Source organism: Phocoena sinus, chromosome 6, assembly GCF_008692025.1.
Source record: "Phocoena sinus isolate mPhoSin1 chromosome 6, mPhoSin1.pri, whole genome shotgun sequence".
NCBI lineage: Eukaryota > Metazoa > Chordata > Mammalia > Artiodactyla > Phocoenidae > Phocoena > Phocoena sinus.
In genome coordinates this window covers 7,496,143-7,515,326 of record NC_045768.1, presented here as the reverse complement: position 1 = coordinate 7,515,326, position 19,184 = coordinate 7,496,143, and the positions used below count along the sequence as shown (strand labels likewise).

Here is a 19,184-nt window from a genome sequence, read left to right as displayed (position 1 = left end):
AGCCAATAAGCTTAAAGGTCACCCCATTTACCCAATCATTATGAAATATACCCGCCCTATGAGTGAATAAACCTATAAAAAGTATGTGATTCCGCTGTTAGGGGTTCCCCATCGGCCTCCTGCGTGAGGTTCAGGGAACCCCGGTGCATCGGCTCCTAATAAACCTCTTGCGTGTTGCAACGGCTCTCGACTCTTGGCGGTTCTTGGGCGAGTTGGAATCCCTCGGAGACCGTTTGGGTCTAACAGGCTGACTTACCGAGAAGTGAGCTCCCAGTCTCTGGGGCTTTGCCAGGAGAAGCTGGAGGCCCCCCTGCCTGTTCAAATGTGGGAAGGGTTCCCACTCCTCTGGCCTCCCTACATGCCCTCTCCTGCCCACCTCCACCTCCCACAATTCCTTGGGACTTGGGCTTCGATGTGACTTCCTCTGAGAAGGCTTGCCTAACCCCAGGGCTGGACAGGGCCCTCCTCCAGCTCCCACAGGCCCCCGTGTTCCCCCTTCATGCTACTGATTGCACTGTGTCGTCTATTTTCACATCTGTGTCTTTTCCAAAACATCAGCCCTAGGAAGGCAGGGACCCCTTGGTTTTGTTCACCATTGTGTTCCCAGCACCGGCATTGGACCTGGCACTTAATAGGTGCTCAATGAATGTTTGTCAAATGGATGAAGCTTTTCAAAAGCTCCTTAGCTTTCCCATTCCAGCCTCAGAAGGCAGCGGTTCACAGGGTTAAAGGATATTCAACTCATAGAGGTGGGCTAAAGTCAGAGGCCTTTACCTTGTCAGCAAAGAGAAGACATTAAATGGCTTTGAGCAGGGGATTGATATATGTTCGCTCCTGCATTCATTCATTAACTCATTCAGCAAGCACCTACCAGATCTCTACAACGTATGAAGCTCTTTATTATGAGCTAAGGCTCTAGGATGAATCAGGCAAGGTTTCTAGAGCTCAGCCCTTGGAGGAGCCGGTGGAAATATCTTAGAATATGTGTGTGTGTATGTGTGTGTGTGTGTGTGTGTATTTTTTTAATGCCTCACTGTGCAGCTTGTGGGATTTCAGTTCCCCAACCAGGGATCGAACCCAGGCCCTTGGCAGTGAAGGTGCAGACTCCTAACCACTGGACCGCCAGGGAATTCCCTAGAATATTTTTGCTGAAAAGACCTTAAGAGATCATTTGGCCCCAAAACCTTCTTTACAGATTGGGGAAACTGAGTTCCACAGTTTCCACTGGGGCCTTTCCATTTACCACAGGATTCTTCTGTGCTTTTCGAGGACCAGGGCTGTCTCATTTGCCCTCATTTTGCCGGTGACCTGGAACCGTGCCCGATACACTGAAGGCGCTCAGGGATGTCTGTGGAGTCGGATTGTACAAGGAAGCCAAGGCCAGAGGGAGGGAGTGGGAGGCAGGCAGGCCAGAGAAGCAGGTGCAGGTGAGAGGTGATGGGGGTGGCAGTGGTGGAAGAACAGAAGAACGTGGGGTTGCAAAATCAGCTTAGCAAGGAGACGAGTCCAAATGTGGTGACTGTCTGGGTGTGGAAGAGAATTAAGAACAATGCCCAAGGTGTCTTGCTGGGGTGTTTCCGTGGATGGCAGTGGTATCCTTGAGATGGGGAACACGGGGAGCCTGTTTTAGGATGCGAGGCACTGTGCCAAGAACTCACTTAGTTCTGACTGCAACCCTGTGGGGGCTGTTACTGTCTTCATTTTACAGATGAGGAAACTGAGACACAAAGACGTTAGGGACTTAACCAAAGACACAGTAGGAAGTGGTGGGACCTGGATGTAAAGCCGGCAGTTGAACTCCCAGCTCTTAGTGATGACTACATCCTTATATCCACCCTTAACCACCAGGCTACCCCACCTTCTCTACTAATGCTGGGTTCTATTTTGGAAGTGTGGTTTAGATGCCCTGGGAGATCCACTTCACCCGTTTTGTGCCCTGGGCTTTTGTAACAGGCTGCAGTGGTCTCCCTGTCTCCTTCCCTGTTCCCCCCAAACGTTCTCCACACTGCAGCCAGGAAAGTTTTGTTTTTTTTTTAAATAAATTTATTTATTTGTTTGTTTATTTACTTTCGTTGCTGCGAGCGGGCTTTCTCTAGTTGTGGTGAGCGGGGGCTACTGTTCGTTGCGGTGCGTGGGCTTCTCATTGCGGTGGCTTCTCTTGTTGCGGAGCATGGGCTCTAGGCGCACAGGCTTCAGTAGTTGTGGCGCGTGGGCTCAGTAGTTGTGGCGCACGGGCTTAGTTGCTCTGACACATGTGGGATCTCAGACCAGGGCTCGAACCCATGTCCCCTGAGTTGACAGGCGGATTCTTAACCACTGCGCCACCAGGGAAGCCCGGATATTTTTTAATACGTTTATGTTGTATGTATTTATTTATATGCCACGCCTCACAGTATGCAGGATCTTAATTCCCCGACCAGGGATTGAAACCGCGCCCCCTGTAGTGGTAGCACAGAGTCTTAACCATTGGACCACTAGGGAAGTCCCAGGAAGGATATTTTAAAACACAGTTCTAATAATGTCACACACACACACACACACACACACACACACACACACACACGCCCCACCCCAAAATCCTTCCAAGGTCTACCATTGCTTTTAGAATAGAGCCTGAAATTCTTACTTGGCTCGCAAGGCATGATTTGGCCCCTGCCCACCTTTCTAGCCTCATCTCTTACCAGGCCCTCTGTTCCCCAATTTCCACCTTCTCTTGGTGTTCCAGCACGTTCTCGCACCCAGAGTCTTTGCACAGTCTGTTCTCGCTGGAATGCTCCCAGAGGTTTTTCTCCCCTCACATTCACCTAGTTAGCTCTACTCAGGCTTTAGCGCTCAGCCCAAGTCCAGTCCAGACCATTTTCATTTTGAAGTTCTTACAATTCCAGATCATTTTTCAGTTTGAAATTTTACATTTATTAGCATGACTCGTATGTTTATTTGATTAGTTTCCCCCACTAGACTGTGAGTGCCCTAAGGGCTGGAACCTTGCCTATCCCGTTCACCCCCGCATCCATTAGCGCCAACCAAAATGCCAGGCACATGGAGGACGTGCAATAAGTATCTGTTGAATGAGTGCAATCCAAATCGACAGGACGGTTGGATTGCTAGTCGATGGCTCAGGAGAGAGATTTCTGGGCCGCAAATAAAGACTTGGGGTCACTTATAATTCAAGACGAGTGGACGGGCTCGTCCAAGCGGTGTGCGGACTGAAGAGAACTGGTAACTAGTGCAAGATAAACTGTAACGTGGCTCACAGTCTCAGCACCAAGATGCCAAAGCTCTCCTCCGCTTAGCTGTGGCTCATGCCAGTCGCTGCCCGCCCTGGTTGTTTTGAGCCCCATCCCTAAACTGCGGAAAAGGACCAAGTCAAACGCCCTCAACCGGGCCCACTATCCTCCAAGCTCAGCTCCCTGCTTCAGGCCTCCCTCCAATAGCTGAGCAGGAGCGTTTCCCTGGTACCGCCTCTTCCGTCCGCAGCAACCGGAAACGAGGCAGTAGCGTCGGAAGTTGAAGAGAGTTTCCTGTGAGCGCGGCTTCCTCAACATGCAGCGCCCTTGTCAGTGCAGGTGGAGTTCGGGTGAGTCACAGAGCTGGGGCGCCGTGGGATGGAATGAAGTCGTCGGGCTCGGAACTCCCCTCCCTCTGCCTTGGGGCCTGTCACGGCCGAATCGCCGAGGCTCCCGGCGACTTCCTTGAGCTACGGCACCCGCCTCGGAGAGCTTGAGAGGTTCGGTCCGCCTGGGCCACGAGGCCGTATGTCCGGGAATAGAGGCGCACACCGGGGCGTGGAGGTGCGGTCTCGGCACTTCTCCGTACCCTGAGCCCCGCCAGACTCAAAAGGCTTGATGGTTAGCGGGCGGTCTCTCTACCTTCTTTGCAAACCCCGTTTTGGAGCAGGCCCGTGTGTCTGGTATCTGAGTTCCTCGGATCGCGAAGGAGCATCTCCAGCCCCTGATTTCTTTCTTCTGGCAGCAGTTTCCGTTTACACGGTTCTTGGAGCCTTGTTTCTCGTGGGGGGTGTGGCCAAGACGAGATTCCTTTCCTCCCTTTCCCAAGATTTGGGGGTGTTGAACAGACCTGAACCCCTTTCAGTACATTCAGTAAACCTGCTACTCACCAGTCATATTACTGAGTGCCTCCTGCAGCTCCTGAGTCAGGTGGCGGTGCGGGGCTAAGGAAGGTAGTAGCACAGTGGAGGAGACTAACCCCGATGACAGTACAGTATGCACAGGATGGAAAGTGCAGGATTGGGGCACACACACCAATAACTGAAGAAACACAGAGGAGGGAGGAAGTCTCCTCAAGCCACTGTCTCCTGCCTCCTATAAACAGAAGGTTTTTCATCTGATTTCGGAGCTGAGAGAAACTGCAGAGGTTAGAGAGAAGGCAAAGAAGCTGAGACCCTAGGAGATGGGTGATATAATTTCCAGAGTCCCATGGAAAAGCTGGGACGAGATTTGTCTTTGTGTGTGAAGATAAACAAGACAAGGCTTATGTGAAAGGAAAAGTCCGGGATGGGAATCTAAAACCTCTGCCCGTAAATGCATTTCCTTCCATGGGATGCCCCCAGTTTCTTTCATGTTTCTCCTTCATTGTGTAGCCCATTCACCAGTCATTTATTGAGCGCCTACCATGTGCCAGGCGGTGAGCCAGGCACAGAGGATACAAAGATAAATAGAACTTTGTCCATGCCCTCCAGCGTTCAGCGTTTCTGGCCCTTGCAAGGGGGTAGTCTCATGAATGTTAACTGCATTTTAATTGATGATATTGTCTGGCCCCACGGGTCCAGTTTAGAACTATGTTTGTCTGGCCTCCTGACTGTATTGCTTTTCTGACCTTTGTCCGGCTATGCCCACCCCCATAGCCTGGGGGTTCTAGGAGGATCCCTGCCGCTTTGACAGGCCTCAGCAGAGCTGAAGAGGGAGAAGCTGCAGATTGCCAGTGTTAAGGCTTATCTACAGCCGGCTTACCTGTCATGCTCGCTGAGTCAGACATGGTGTTTGTTCCTCAGAAATGTCTTCCGTTTGCCTAGGTTCTGTGCTGGCAGCAGTGGGGAAGTCATATGAGGAAGATATGGTCTTTGCCCTCCAGAGCTTACAGACTAGCTTGAGCACCCGTTTTCTGGTTTGAGCATCTCTCAGCCTCCCTTACCCCCAAGAGCAGTAGTGAACCCTGGCAAGGCAAGACAGCGTTCCCTTCACCCACCACCCCAGTGTCCCCTGAGAACTGCAGCTTCTCGGGAAGCAAGAATGCCCAGTATGTATGCCAAGCCCAGATTCCTTCCCTCTTGGTCTCTGTCTCAATGCATGTTTTTGCCCCGGCCTTTCTTTCATTTCCTACGTCTCTTAGCAGACTTCCCTCATCCTTTATTCTGAACCTAAGTAGGTTTGCAAAGAAGCTGCCTTGCCCATCATTCTCTCCCTTGTGTCCCTCAGTGCCACCCCAATCCTTGAAGAGTCTGGGTTAGGCCTTTGCCTCTTTCCCCTGAGCACATATGGTCCCCTCAGCCCCACCAGCTCTGATAGACACTCTAGAAGGCCTCGCCCACCTTTCTCCCTCTTGTCCTTGGCCAGTTCTGCCGTCCTCATCTTGCCTCCTGAACAGAGCATTTTCTCAGGTCACAGAGGATGCAGAGTATGTAGTAGAGATGTGAGATGCCCTCTTCTCCCTTTTCCTCCTCCTTTAGTCCGGGAGGTATTGGCAAAGGGAGGGAATGCAATTGAGGTCAGAGAAGAAGTGAGGGAAATGGGCATTTTCATTCATTCATCAAATATTTCTTGAGTGCCTGCTGTGTACCAGGCCAGCAGGTGGAGGGGAAATAAATACAAATAAAAATATATAAGGTAAAAAGATGAAGATAAACTAGAAAAAGTGAAGGCCATATTGGGAATGTCTGTACCAGTCACTGGTACCAACAGACACCTCCCACCGAGAACTGGGGGAGCGGAGGAAAAGACAGGTATCTTAGGTTGTAATGCCTTAATTGCGTTTGAATAGCAAATCCTCTAGAACATAAGAGTCTGGCCTTGGTTCTCTTCTGGGACCACAACAGGCCCCTCCTGCCTCCCTGAATCACTCTAGAGGCTGGGCATGCACCTTCTTCCCCTCCAGATGTGCTGACAACCAAAATGTCAACCCCTCCCTCGAGGGCTAGTGAACCCAGCCGGACAGGTCACTCTCTGAGCCAGACTGGTTCTTTATCCGCTTGTGAAGGGAAAAACAGCCCTGGCCTCTGAGCCTGGCACCACCAGGTTTGGCCAATCTGAGCTGTTTGCCTGGATCCCCGTGCTTCCAGTTCCCACTCCTCTGACCCCCAACTCCTGTCGCCCCTTGCCTGTCACCCACCCCCCCCCCAGCTGCTCCATGTGCCAGCCCCCACCCAGGAGAGAACGAGGCTCTTGGAAGGGGATAAATGGACGCTCTGTGCGGACTCGCAGCTGAAATGGCCCTGTGCACGACCACAGATGGGCCTCCTCTCCCCCTCCACATTTCTGCATCAACAAAGCATGACCTTGTTTGGATGACAGTCGCCCCATGTTTCCCCCATGACAATGCTTGCCTTGCCTTTGCCTCCCAGTGGACTGTCTCAGGACATCTCTGTTCTCTGAAATTGGGGAAGGGTGGTGGGGTGGGAGGCATCACATTCGTCAAAAGTCTGTTAAGGCCTTCTCAGTTAAGATCCATGTGAAGTCTGAGACGGGAATGGAGAGACCCAGGGGGAGGAGCAGTGCGGGGCACTGAAAGAGCCCAAGTGTCTGCATCCGAGCCCTGGCTTCTGCACTTGGCTTTGAGCATCTCTGCTGTCCCAGTCTTCCCTTGGCCAGGTGTTGGCACACAGAAGTGAACCAGACTCTGCCCTCAAGGGGCTTCCTGACCTTTGGGGGAGTCTTGGTTGTTTCTGCGAGAAACCAGTTAGAATTCAAATCCTAGTTTAGCCACTGCCTGTCTGGCCTTGGACAAGTCACTGCTGGCCCCAGTCTGCTTCTCCACTGGTTGGAGTTAATAATACCCGCCTCCCTCCCGCCTTCCCTGGGATTCCCTGAAGATGAAATGAGAGGAATAATGTTGTAGCAAATGGCAGGGTTATTGCTAAGCCCAGTGGGGTCTCTTACCCTCCAGCACTGTGGTGTGCCCACCAGGCCAGCAGCGGGGGTGGGCGTGGGGCACAGGCCGGGAAATTTAAAAGCATCACCAAGCCAAAGGAAACCTCTAGATACGCGGGGTCTCTAGTGTGCCACGTGGTAGCTTCTCAGCATTTTTGCAGGTGGAAAGACTAAGGCTTCAGAAGATGAAGTCACGTGCCCAGGGCCTCGCCGTCAGGTGCAGGTGGAGCCTGGTCTCCATCTCAGAGCCCACAACTCCAAAGCTGTGCTCTGCCCCTCGTGCACTAAGCAGAGGAATAAAACAAGAATATGCAAATTTGGATACTTAAATATTAATAAAAATTGTTTCTCTCCTGCTTTACCACATCAGGAAGCCACATTTGAGACTTGACCTCTGGTACCCAGGGTGTTCCTGAACCTTGGTCTCTGCATCTCTTGGGCCTCTGGAGCCACCCTCCTCCTCAGTTTTCAGTCTCTGAGGCATTTGCAGGAGCTCACCCAGCTCTTTCTCTGGCCCTCCTTTGCAGAGGCGGTGCGGAGCTCCTGTTGACGGTGGTGAAGAAGCATCAGGTCACCTTGCCTGGACAGGAGGAACCCTGTGAGTATGGGCTTTCTGAGCCCCTCTCTGGGGGCCACTGGGCAGGAGCTGCTCCACAGGGTCACTCAGCCCTGTTCAAGTGAGAATGGGTAAAATTTCCCTGGCCAGTGAGGAGGAAGAGAGATCACCAAGTTGTTTCCGCATCCTCTCTGCAATCAGCCCAGCTTTGTAGGGAGGAGATGGCCTAGCTTAGTCCTTACGAGCGCGGGTTCTCTATTCAGACAGACTTGAGTTTGTTTTGGTTTGGGTTTTTTTTGGCGAGCCACGCAGCTTGTGGGATCTCAGTTCCCCAACCAGCGATTGAATGCAGACCATGGCAGTGAAAACCCGGAATCCTAACCACTAGGCCATCAGGGAACTCCCTGGACAGACTTGAGTTTGAATCCCCTTAGCCCCTTAGGCCAGTCACCTCACTTTTCTGAGCTTTAGTGTTCTTATCTGTGAAGTGGGGATGGTAATCCCTATCTCTCAGGGTCAGAAGGTGTCAGCCAGCTGTACCATGCACTGGACGGCAACAGAGAGATGTCCTCATGAAGGAGGTAACCTTCATCAAGAATGGAACAATGCAGACGGGCTTACGTGGTGGGAACAGGATTTGGATGAGAAGAAAAGCATCCGGCCAGAAAGGAGGTTAGAGGAGGGAGGTTGACTAAGGGAGACGGGGGTTTTTCCATGTGTTCATTCAAACACCTGTTCACCTTTCTTTAGCAAATGTGCACTGAGCACCTCCCATGCTGCAGACCATGTACCAGGCACTGGGGAGACAGACCCTGCCTTCAGACAGGGGGAGGGAGTGAGGAGTTGATTTCCAGAGGTCCAGCTGGGTAAATAGCAGTGTAACCTAGAGGCAGGGGCTGGACATTGCAACTGCGGAGGTGCTCTGCAGCCCTAGCAGTGGATCCTAGCAAGAGCAGAATGTTCAGAGACAAGAGCCCGTCTCACCTAGGCTGAGATACTTCTGGGAAGAAGATGAAATCAGTTCTATGAGGAGGCAGGGGAATGAGGTTCCTGGAGGTGAGCAGTAGAAAATGGTCAGGTGAGGTTTGACAGGAGTCTTCTGGGGCTGGATGTGCATCTGCCAAGAGTCAGACAGTTACTGCCCAGATTGCCTGGCTACCAAGGCTGTTTCTGACCCTCCCTTGGGTTGGAGAGCAATGGCATAGGACGGGTTTGTGTGCCACATTCAGAGGCCAGGGGACACTCACTAAGGGACAGAGGGCACTGCCCCCTGGAGCTGGGTGTGGGCATTAGGCTGGGGTTAAATGTCAAGACTGTGGGATTGTGTCCCTGGTGGGGGAAGACCCAAGATGATAAAGGCAATGGTTTCTTAGTTTGACAGATGGCTGTGCAGCCTTGGTAGAGAACAAGGGGCTCTCAGAAGCCTCTCAAGATTCAGCCATAAAGACTTATCTGGGAAGTTACTAAAACATCACAAGTTATTATTTATTTCCCCCTGCTTTTGCTTGGCATGCAAGTCCCCGAGTTTAATCATTCCAGCCCCTTTCATTCATTCATTGGCACCAAGTGCCAGGCATGGAAGTAAGTACTTTATTCTTTCCTGTAATTGGCACACGTGTTTTTGAATGTCCCCTTTTGTGCCAGGCACTGTACTAGTTGCTGGGTATTTGGTCGTAAGCGAAACAGATATGATTCTTGCCCTAATGGAGCTTACAGAGTAATGGAGGTGGAGCCAGGCGGTGAAGAAGTAAACACGCAAACGCGTAACTGAACAAGTGGTCATCACTGGCATGAGGAGAACAAAAGGGTGCTTTGAATGAGACAACAGGGTGGTAAGGGAAGGCCTCTTTACAGAGGTGACCTTGAGGCTAAGGCCTGAGGAACGGAAAGAAGCCACCCTAATAAATTGGAGGGAGAGTAGAGATGCAGGGGGCCCACTCCAAGTACAGAGGACGGCACTTGTGAAGCCCCTGGGCAGAAGGCCTTGGGGTGGTCAAGGACCTGAAGGAAGGCCAGTGTTGTAAGGGGCACAGGCTGAGTGTGGCATGGTAGGCAAAGCCCCAGCTGGTTGTACCAATAATTGTCACAAATTCTTAGGTGGTAGCTATCATTATTATTCCCATTTTAAAAAGTGGAAACCCAAACCCAGAGATGTCAAAAGTCTTACCCCAGGTCATGCTGTTATATAAATGGCAGAGCTGGGGTTCAGAAGCAGATGTCAGGGTCGCCGCCGTCCTTGCATGGTACCACTAACCCATTACCTTTTTTTTTTTTTTTTTTTTTTTTTTTGTGCAGTATGCGGGCCTCTCACTGTTGTGGCCCCTCCCGTTGCGGGGCATAGGCTCCGGACGCGCAGGCTCAGCGGCCATGGCTCACGGGCCCAGCCGCTCCGCGGCATGTGGGATTTTCCCAGACCGGGGCATGAACCAGTGTCCCCTGCATCAGCAGGCGGACTCTCAAGCACTGCGCCACCAGGGAAGCCCCAACCCATTACCATTTATCCCAAGAGGTTCCCTGAATCACATAACATCTCAAACGCGCAGTGTATTTTCCAGTTTTACACTTTCTTTCATGCCTCAACAGCTACTTATTTCAATTTTCATAATTAGCCCAGTATATATTATCTATCGACAAGGAAACCAAACCTCACAGAGAGAGAGAAAGAGAGTGACCTGTCCAGAGTTACTCAAGTAGGGAGGCTGGGCTGAGACCCAGGTTTTGGATCCCTGTCTACTGCTTAGGGGACAAGTGAGGGCCTATCCTTCCCACTCTGGAATAAAGAAAAGGAAGCAGGAGAGGCAAGCGGAAATGGCCCATGTGCTCAGTTTTGGGACCCTTGGCTGTGGATCTCTACCTCTGGCTTCCATGTTTGCCCCTTCTGTGCCCAGAGGTGTAAGTCACATCACAGCCACAGAGCTGGTTGGCAGCTACCAGGCCTCACCCTGGCACACGGAGCCCAACAGGAGGGCAGGGGCCTGGTGCCACTGGGAAAGTAAACACTCTTCCCCCCAAGCCCGTGCCCACATCTGCCATCTGGCAGCCTTCCCAGCCCAGGGGCTGCCACTTGGCCAAGCAGGTCTTGGAGACTCCAGCAGAGAAATAGCAGCCATAAGATCATGGATTGTGACAAGGCTCACAAACAAGGGGACTAAACAGGGCCCTGGGTCCTGGGCCAGGGGAGAGCTTCCAACCCAGCCAACTTGGAGAAGAGGCTGGGCAAGGCCAAAGTGGGTGAGATCGCAAGAGAGGAGACCTGGCAGCGCGTGATGGCACGTTAGTTATTTCTGCAGGCCTCTTTTTTTTCCACCTGTAAAATGGGAAGTTGGGCTGGATTTAGTCTGGAGTGAGCTGGTTATCTGTTTGACATCTGCAGTTTGGAAAAGTTGCTTCCAGATCTAAGTATATGGTTCTGGGAAACAGGGTGCACTGATCCAATGAGCAGTTGCGTGTGCAGGGGAAAGGGGGGTGGGTCTTAACCACCACCTCCATGGAATAGGCCTTGAGTGGCCAAGGTTGGGAGGCACCCACCAGCTTTGGGCGCTGGCCACCGAGAGCTGGCTTTTATGCCTCAAGGATCCCTTCAACACAAGGCTCGCAGCCCATGGTTGGTCAGTGGCCTGAAGCGAACCCAAAACCTCGGCGTCCCAATGTGGGCATTACCTGCCTTGGCCCCCAGGAAGAGACTCGTCTGCCTCACCTTTCCCTGCCCCTCTGCCCTGCCATTGTATTAAAGGGGGGCTGGCGCGGGAGGCAGGGCCAGCTAGGGAGCTCCCAGGCGCTTTAAACTGCTTAGCATGCATTTCACAGCCTCTCTGGGGCCAGCTGTTCCTTTCTCTGCTCTGGGGCCTGTTTGCTGATCCCCTCCCCACCACCCTCCTCTCCCCCCAACCACTCTCAGTCCCTGTGCAAAATTGCTTTTGAAAAGATCCACTTTCTGCTTAATTAAACAATGAGGAGCGTCCCCACGCACATCTGTAAACCTCCTTCTGAGGCCAGTTTAGCCCACAAACTGCTCCATTCTTAGCCCCATTCACTTGTAAATGGACCCTCTGATGTTCCCTCTACCCTCTCTTGTCTTTTACTCCCCCCATCCCAGCTCTTTCTTCTCCCCTTTCAACTAAGGCCTGGGGTGGGCTCCCAGAAGAGCCCTGTCCTGGAGCCTGGTGGACTTGGTGGGGACAGGAGCGGCTTAACCTGTGGAAGAGAAGACGTAGGGGATCCGTCTCTCCCAAGTCTGCATGGTGTGGGGAAGCGGAGCCACATTTGTTGGCGTGGTCCCCAGGACTAGCCAGGCTCGGTAGGTGGGAGGGACAGGAAGCCAGATTTCTGGTTGGGAGAAAAGCTCTCCCCAGAGGCCTTCAAGAAGAGGCTGGATGAGGGTCCACCGCAGCCGGGATGCAATATCAGATGAGACCAGAGAGCTAGGACACCACGGGAGCCCTGCCACAGTGGGTGGCTATTGTCCCCAGACAAGGACAAATCCACTGGGGCACAGGATTCTGGTGGGACCCTTTGTAGGTGCTAAGAAGGGCATGTGTGGTGCCCCTTTCCCAGCAGCCTTTAGGAGAAGGTTCTGGCAGCCCACAGGATAAGCAATCCTGAGCCACTGCGGGCAAATGTGCATTTGTCTGGTCTGTTTGACACTGCTGGGCCTGCTGCTGGCATTAGGAGTTTGGATTATTATCCTCATTTGTTAGAGGATAACCCTGAGACTTAGGTCAAGTGATATCCCACCCAGGGCCATCTAGTGCACGGCCCAGGGCCTTCCGGCTCCAGAACCCGAGCTCTTAACCCCTCTGCCGTTGGAGCAGTAGCTCCCATCACTTGCTCTTCCCCCAGTAGGCAGGCCAGGTCCCAAGGCTTCCTGCACTGGAAACCTTACACTGGGGTGCTCATCTCCCTGCCCTGGGCTGCCTGCCCTCAGAGTGTGATTCCTTCCACCTGGGTTGTCCAGGGAGCATCTTAGGAGTTTGAAAATCTAAAGTGCCACTCTCCCAATGCCCCCATTCTCTCATTCCCTCTCCAGGTCTGATAGAAAGGTAGTGGATCCCACAGAAAACCCCAGCCAGTCCCAGCAGCGTCTGTTCAATAGTTCACTGTACCTCACCCTCTAGAGCTTCCTAAGCATGTCCTCGAGGTGCCAGGCCCCTGGGCAGAGCATGTGGAAGCTTAGGGCAGCAAGAGAGATTAAAGGGTACAGGTTCTTCCTCTGGCTCGTAGAAGAATTACAGCATCGCTATGCCAGGCACAGTGCCAAGAGCTTTATGTGGACCATCTTATTTGAGCCTCACAGCAACACTATGAGGCATGCTTACAGTTCCCATTTGACGAGGAAGGAAGCTCAAGAGAATTCCTTGCCCAAGGTCATATAACCAGGAAGTGATGGAGTTGAACTCAGACCCAGGGCTGAGTCCCATTCTTAACCAGTCCTCCTCCCCCGCTCCGCCCACAGTTGTCCGTGTGCTCAGTAAACGTCTCAGGGGCGTTTTGTGTGAGAGATTCCCTGCTGCATGCTGGGGCTCACACTCAGGAAATACCCCTGGGGCTCCCGAGGAGGGAGAGGCCTCTTGCCAAGCAGCCCCTTCTCAAGGTCCACACATGCCCTGCATAGTCCAGCCCTGGCTACCTCTCTGGCCTTGTCTCAGGCTGATCTTCTGGCCTTCTCTGTTCTGTTACCGTGAACCTACCAACTCCAGCCTGCCTCAGGTCTTCCCATATGTTCTTCCTTCTGTCTGGCACACTCCCGCATCCCACGCTTCTCATCCTTCAGGCCTCAGCTTCAGTGTTAATATCCTCAGGGGAGCCCTTCCTGATCCCACACAAAGGAGAGGGCGTTTGTCACGACTAATTAAGTAATGTCTGTCTCCCCTGCTGGCCTCTTAGCTCCATGAGGGTAGGCTCTGTGTCCGCCTTACTCTCCGCCGTCTCCCTGGCACCTGGCACGTAGTAGCTGCTCAGTAAATATTTGTCTTGTGAGTGATTGCATGGGATCCCATGAGGGAAGCCACCATCGGTAGCAGTGGGAAGGCAGAAGGACACAGAGGGGGAAGGTGCAAGTGAGATTCCCCAGAGCCATCCCCGAGCCACCAGCCCCTGACTCTGCTTAACCCTTCCTCCTCCCCTGGGCGCCTTTGGAAGCTGACCATCTGGCTTGGAGGCTATTTGCATATTGTCTGGGCCTCGGCAAGCCTAGCACGATGTCCCTGGGGGTGTGTTTCAGGCTAGGCAGAGTGGCCCTTGCAGCCTGCGAAGGGAGTCGGGAGTTCCACCTCTCCCCACCCCCAAATCCAGGCATGGGGGAACAATACGGGTGGTGATGCAGTGGCCTCACCATGGTAACAGGCTATCAAGAATGTGGGCAGGCCTGGGGGGCGCAGAGGAGGGAGGGAATGACCTCAGCAAAGAGAAGCATCATGATAAATGAGCCAGCACCTACAGCAGACTCCCCCCAAGCCCACCCCTTGGGGCCTCCACGATGGTGCCATCACTTGGATGACCCCGACATGACCATTAGTCCTCCCCACCACCCCCAGCCTACGAGAGTGGAGCAGAAATCCCCTCTCGGAGGGAGCCAGGGCTGCCACCCAACTGGGTCCTGGTTCTGAACAAGCCAGTGGGGGCTGTGGAGGTGCAGCTGGTGGCCCTCAGGCCAGGCACTGCCCAGTCCCTCAGTGCCTCTGCGCACACAGGCACAACCCCGCCTGCCGGGGCTGGTTGACGAATGTGTCAGACCCCGGCGGCTCTATCGAGCGGCCACAAGATGTATGGGCTGGCGGCCCACCAGACAGTGCCAAGATGGAGGCCAAGGGGAAACCTCTGAAACCCAGGCCTCTGGGAGGAACCCAGCCAGGAGTCTAAATGGACTGCAGCTAGTTGGAGGCAACACTCCCTGTCCCCTGCCCGCTCCAGGGACCGTGAAGACTCCCATCTGCTTTGTTTAAAAATAGGAGTTAAAATTGAAAGGCGCAGTCCCAGTCTGTGGACACTTTGCCCATGGCCCTGTGCTCTACTGGCGTACGATCCAGGGAAGCTGGCACAGAGCAGAGTGAGCCAGTCCATCCAGGGTGCAGCCTGCCTGAGTGCCTTAAAACCCTGCCCAAGGCTGGTGCTGTGTGTGACACGCGCTGGGCCTCTCCTTAATTGGCAGCCTTTCCCTCGCCTGCGTGCCAGGAGTCCACCTTCAGTTAGGGAAACCAAGGCACTGCTTGGACCCTTCTCCAGCTTAGTCCCTGAGCTTTGTCTCAGGCACGGACCTAGGACAGAGACCCCTCTGAGACGTTGACTCAGGATGGGGATGGCTAACCTCCAGCCCTCTGCTGGCTTCTCAGAGACTAGCTGTCATCTCAGCTAGTCTCTGAGAAGGCTACTTCTGCAGCCTCAGGGATGCTCTGTTTGAGCCGTAGATTGTTGAGAGCCATAGCCTTCGAGGAGGTGATAGAGCCAGGTTTCAGTGTGCTGTGGCCTGGGACCTGGCTCCCAGAAAAGGAGAGAAGGCCTGGGAGACAGGTGGCTCTGAGCCTCCAGATGATGTACTGAGCTTGGTGGCTGTCCCAGAACCACAGAGGCAGATCGCAGTGTCTAGCTGAGCAGGAGAGACCCTGTCGACCCTGAACCTCTTCCCTCTTCAGGGTGGCCGCCCCTGGCCTGGAGGGCTCTGTGAAGGGGGAGTAGAGGGGCAGTGATTTGTCAGCGTCTCCGGCTGGTGAAGGATCCTTCTCTCCTTCTGTCAGAGGAAATTAAATGATGTTATCGGCACAGCAATTGTTTTTCTTCCCTGACAAAGGGAAATATATGCAGACCTTCCAAGAGCAAAGCCGAATGCTCCCCATCTGGGACTGGCTGGGGAGATAAAGGTGGAGGGGCTCTCCCAGAAGCCTACTCATGGCGGTTTCAGACCATCTTCAAGGGCTAGTGGGTGGAGGTCTGTCTCTCAACCCTTTCAGACGTGACCATTCCTCTTGCTGTCTGCCTTGCATCCCCATTGCCTCTTCTTCAAGCTTTCAGCAGTGCCAGATGCCACTTTTCTCTGAAGACCTCTCTAGGTCTATTTCCTCACCTTGGGAATCCACTAGTTCAGGGGCCATGACAGCCCGGCCTAAAAGAGGCCCTCTCAGCCCCATATTCACTTCCTCCTGGTCCAGGCAAGGCCCTGAGGGCCAGGAATCATTTGGATTTGACATTAGTTTGTTTTGTGCCTTCTTCTCCAGGGGACATCCGGAACCTCCTTGTCTGGATCAAGAAGAACTTGCTAAAAGAGCGGCCGGAGTTGTTCATCCGGGGAGACAGCGTGTGAGTCCCTTTCTCCCTTCCCTGAGGAGGGCAGGTGAAGGGAAGGCGGTTTGAGCCCCTGTCCTTGGTTCAAGCACAGCCTCCTCTGGGTCTTGTTCTCCCTTTATCCTCCTCTTAGCCCTCCAAGGAAAAGGCTGCCTCTGTCCAGCTCTGTTGAAGTTTATTTTCAGTTTTCTTGTTACCACATTGGACTGTTGGGGATTTTTTTCAAAACCTGGGTCAGGAGACTGGTAAATTTATCAAAAAACTTAGATTCCACCTTCTGCTTGCCACAAACTTGCTGTGGAACCTTGGGCAAGTTACTTCACTTCTCTGGGCCTCAGCTACTTTCTCCATACAGACATTACTGAGGAAAAGATGCTACCCAAGCTCTCTCTCATCGCTTGACAACCTAGGACAGTGTTCTCCCATGGAACTTCCTGTGACGATAGAAATGTTCTCTATCTGTGCTGTCCAGTACGGTAGCTACTAGGCACATGACGATATTGAACCCTTGAAATGTGGCTAGTGTGACTGAGGAACTAAGTGTTCAGTGTTACTTAAATGGAATTTAAATTTAAATGTGGCTTGTAGATACCGGGCTGGACAGTGCAGGTCTAGGATTACAGGGAGTCACTGCATGTGTGTGCACACACATGCACATTCATGCTCACTGGGGACACCCCTAGCCCAGCCCAAAGCTTCTGTATCTGTCCCAGGCCCGGCTTAGCCTCCTAGGAAAAGATCCAGATTCCATGTGCCATGAAATCACTATACTCCTACAACAAGGCCAGCCTGATATGTCACAGAAGTGGCCAGGGCATTTGTGGGACTTGTTCATCTGCCTCGAAGCAGAGGTTCACCAGTAGGCCCTGGGGGCTAGGGCTGCCATCCAGCCTGTGGCTCAGGTCATGGTCCAACAGTCGTGGAGGTCACCCCCAAGGACAGCAATGCTCTTTGGGTCATTGCCAGCAGGAACCAGGCTAAGGTACCTGTCCAAATATCGGCCTGCCCTGCCTTACTCCAGGCAGGGCTGCTCTCAGGCCTTCAGGGGCTTGGGGCCACTAGCAGGTTTCCCTGATTCAGAAAAGCCAAGGTAGCCTCCTCTCCAGGACGTGCATGCAGGAGGCCTAGGACAGTGAGGTTAGACCCCTGGAAAGATAGGCTGCTACCAGTGGCTCCCATGCTACACCCTGGCAAGCAAGCACCTCACACGCATCATCCCACTTCATCCTCCCACAGAGCTCGTGAGGAAGGCACTGTGATTTACCCTGTTTTCAGATGAAGAAACTGATGCTCAGGGCAACAAAATGACCTGCCCGAGGTCTGGGAGGTGGCAGTGGAATTTGCACCTGTGTTGCATCTGGCCCTCAGACTTTCCCATTGCCTCCATTCCCTGGGAGAACTTTAATGGGGACCCTCGAGAGAAAAGGCTCCCACCACACTCCTGCGGCCCAAATGTCTAAGCCCCTGCCCCTGCCCCAGCCAGCTCCCGCCCTTCACGCCCTGCTACTCACCACCATCTTTCCCACAGGCGGCCAGGGATTCTGGTGCTGATTAATGATGCCGACTGGGAACTGCTGGTCAGTACCTCGGGGGACAGCCCTCCCTCAACCACTCCCCTCACTGCTTTGGTAGGAAAGCCTTGGGCCTCTCATGAGACGCACATAGGGTGGCTATGTAATCCTCTGTCCCAATCTGGCCTCCAGACTGAGGCTACTTGAGTCTCCCACCCCAAGTGAGGAAGGAATGGGTAGCTGGGGGAAGTGATGAGCTCTGCTCCACCCTGGAGATTTGCTAGTAGTTAATGTATAGTGTACCCGTTTTTTTTCTGGTAGATCCTATCTTTTTCTCCCAGAGCAGCCAGGCTCCCCCTCTTTCCCTCTCAACACCTGGGGAGAAACTGGAAAAGTGCCCTTGACGGTCTTCTTATTTCTCTTCTGGACCAGGGTGAGCTGGACTACCAGCTTCAGGACCAGGACAGCATCCTCTTCATATCCACGCTGCACGGCGGCTAAGGGCCCTTCTCTGTGCCTGGGCCCCCTTGGGGTGGGGAGAACAGAACAATCAGACATCCCCTTGGGCCCTGCTTCCAGATCTCCCTGTCTCCCTTGGCTGCTTTCTTCCCTACTCTGTCCCCTGAGCTCCCTCCAGGCAGGGAAAAGAGGCCAGGTGCTAAAAATGAGCCTTTCTCAGGCACGTGAGCAGGGGAAGGCAGGCAGGCGGGCAGGCGCCCGAGCCCAGCACTCCCTCTCCCAGCAGCTGAGGTGGGGGAGGGTGCCCCTCAGTTTGTCAGGAGTGGAGGGGTCTGTGCGGCCAGGTGACCCGGCAGCTCTCTACTCCTGTGTCTCAGTCTAAACACTGAGTGGCCGCTGACGAGGCACTCCAGCTCCTGGGCCGTGGTGCCTTCCTGGGGGAAGATGAATGAACCTGAATAGCTAATGGCAGGCCCCTCCCTTCTCAAGGATTGGAGGGGTCTCCGCCTCAGTTTCCCCATCTGGACAGCAGAGGGCTCTGCCTGTCCCCCACTGATATCATTGTGGAGCCCCAGCTGGGGTCCCCTATTCAGTGCTGCCCCCCCCACAGCAGCTGCTCTTCCAGCCGCACCCTTCCTCCTGCTCCCCCACCCACAGTGCTTGACCCTGGCTGGCCTCCCCCCACACAGGCCACCAGATGGGCTCCTGAGACGCTCCTCCCGGCAAGAGGCTGCCAGCGTGCAGCTCATTCTGCTGAGTGGGGAGAGAAGGAGGGTGTCGGCTAAACCTTGGACTGGCAGATAGAGGCTTGGGGGGTCAATGTGCCTCAGTTTCCTCCTCAACAACAACTGAATTTTTATAGTATCTGAAAACTGGGGAGATACTTGATGGCACAAATGTACACTTGATCTCCTCTCTCTCCTCCTGCAGGAAGCAGGATGGGGGCAGGCAGCACCTGGTAGGCAGGATGGTTCACCCCTCCTCCCTCCATCCCTTCTGGAAGTCTTGGGGCCTCAGTGCCTGCAACAGCTGGCCTTGGGCAAATAAAAGACTAGGTTGTTTACTGGCCTTGCCTGGAACTTCGTCCTTAGAAACCGGTGGCACCCCACACTTCCCCCAGCCGTGGTCTCTGGTCCAACCTCTGTCTTCAGCCTAGGGCTTTCAGAACTTCCCTTCACCCGAGAAGAGAGCAGGGGTTGCAAGCCAGACTATCCAGACTCGGAGAAAGGGTGATAGGACGGGCCATCTGGAGAAGGGGTGGCAGAGCCGGTCTGTGCTGAC

At 53.6% G+C, this 19,184-nt stretch overlaps 1 protein-coding gene across 1 annotated transcript; it reads left to right on the top strand.

Annotated features, from left to right (window-relative positions):
* Positions 1-1,437: 1,437 nt before the first annotated feature.
* On the top strand, positions 1,438-18,971 carry URM1 (ubiquitin related modifier 1). Its single transcript, XM_032635310.1, has 6 exons — positions 1,438-1,558; positions 3,550-3,577; positions 7,631-7,701; positions 15,867-15,948; positions 17,462-17,510; positions 17,877-18,971. The coding sequence occupies exons 1-6, from the start codon at positions 1,438-1,440 to the stop codon at positions 17,943-17,945; spliced, it is 420 nt and encodes a 139-aa protein (XP_032491201.1). The 3' UTR covers positions 17,946-18,971.
* Positions 18,972-19,184: the final 213 nt, after the last annotated feature.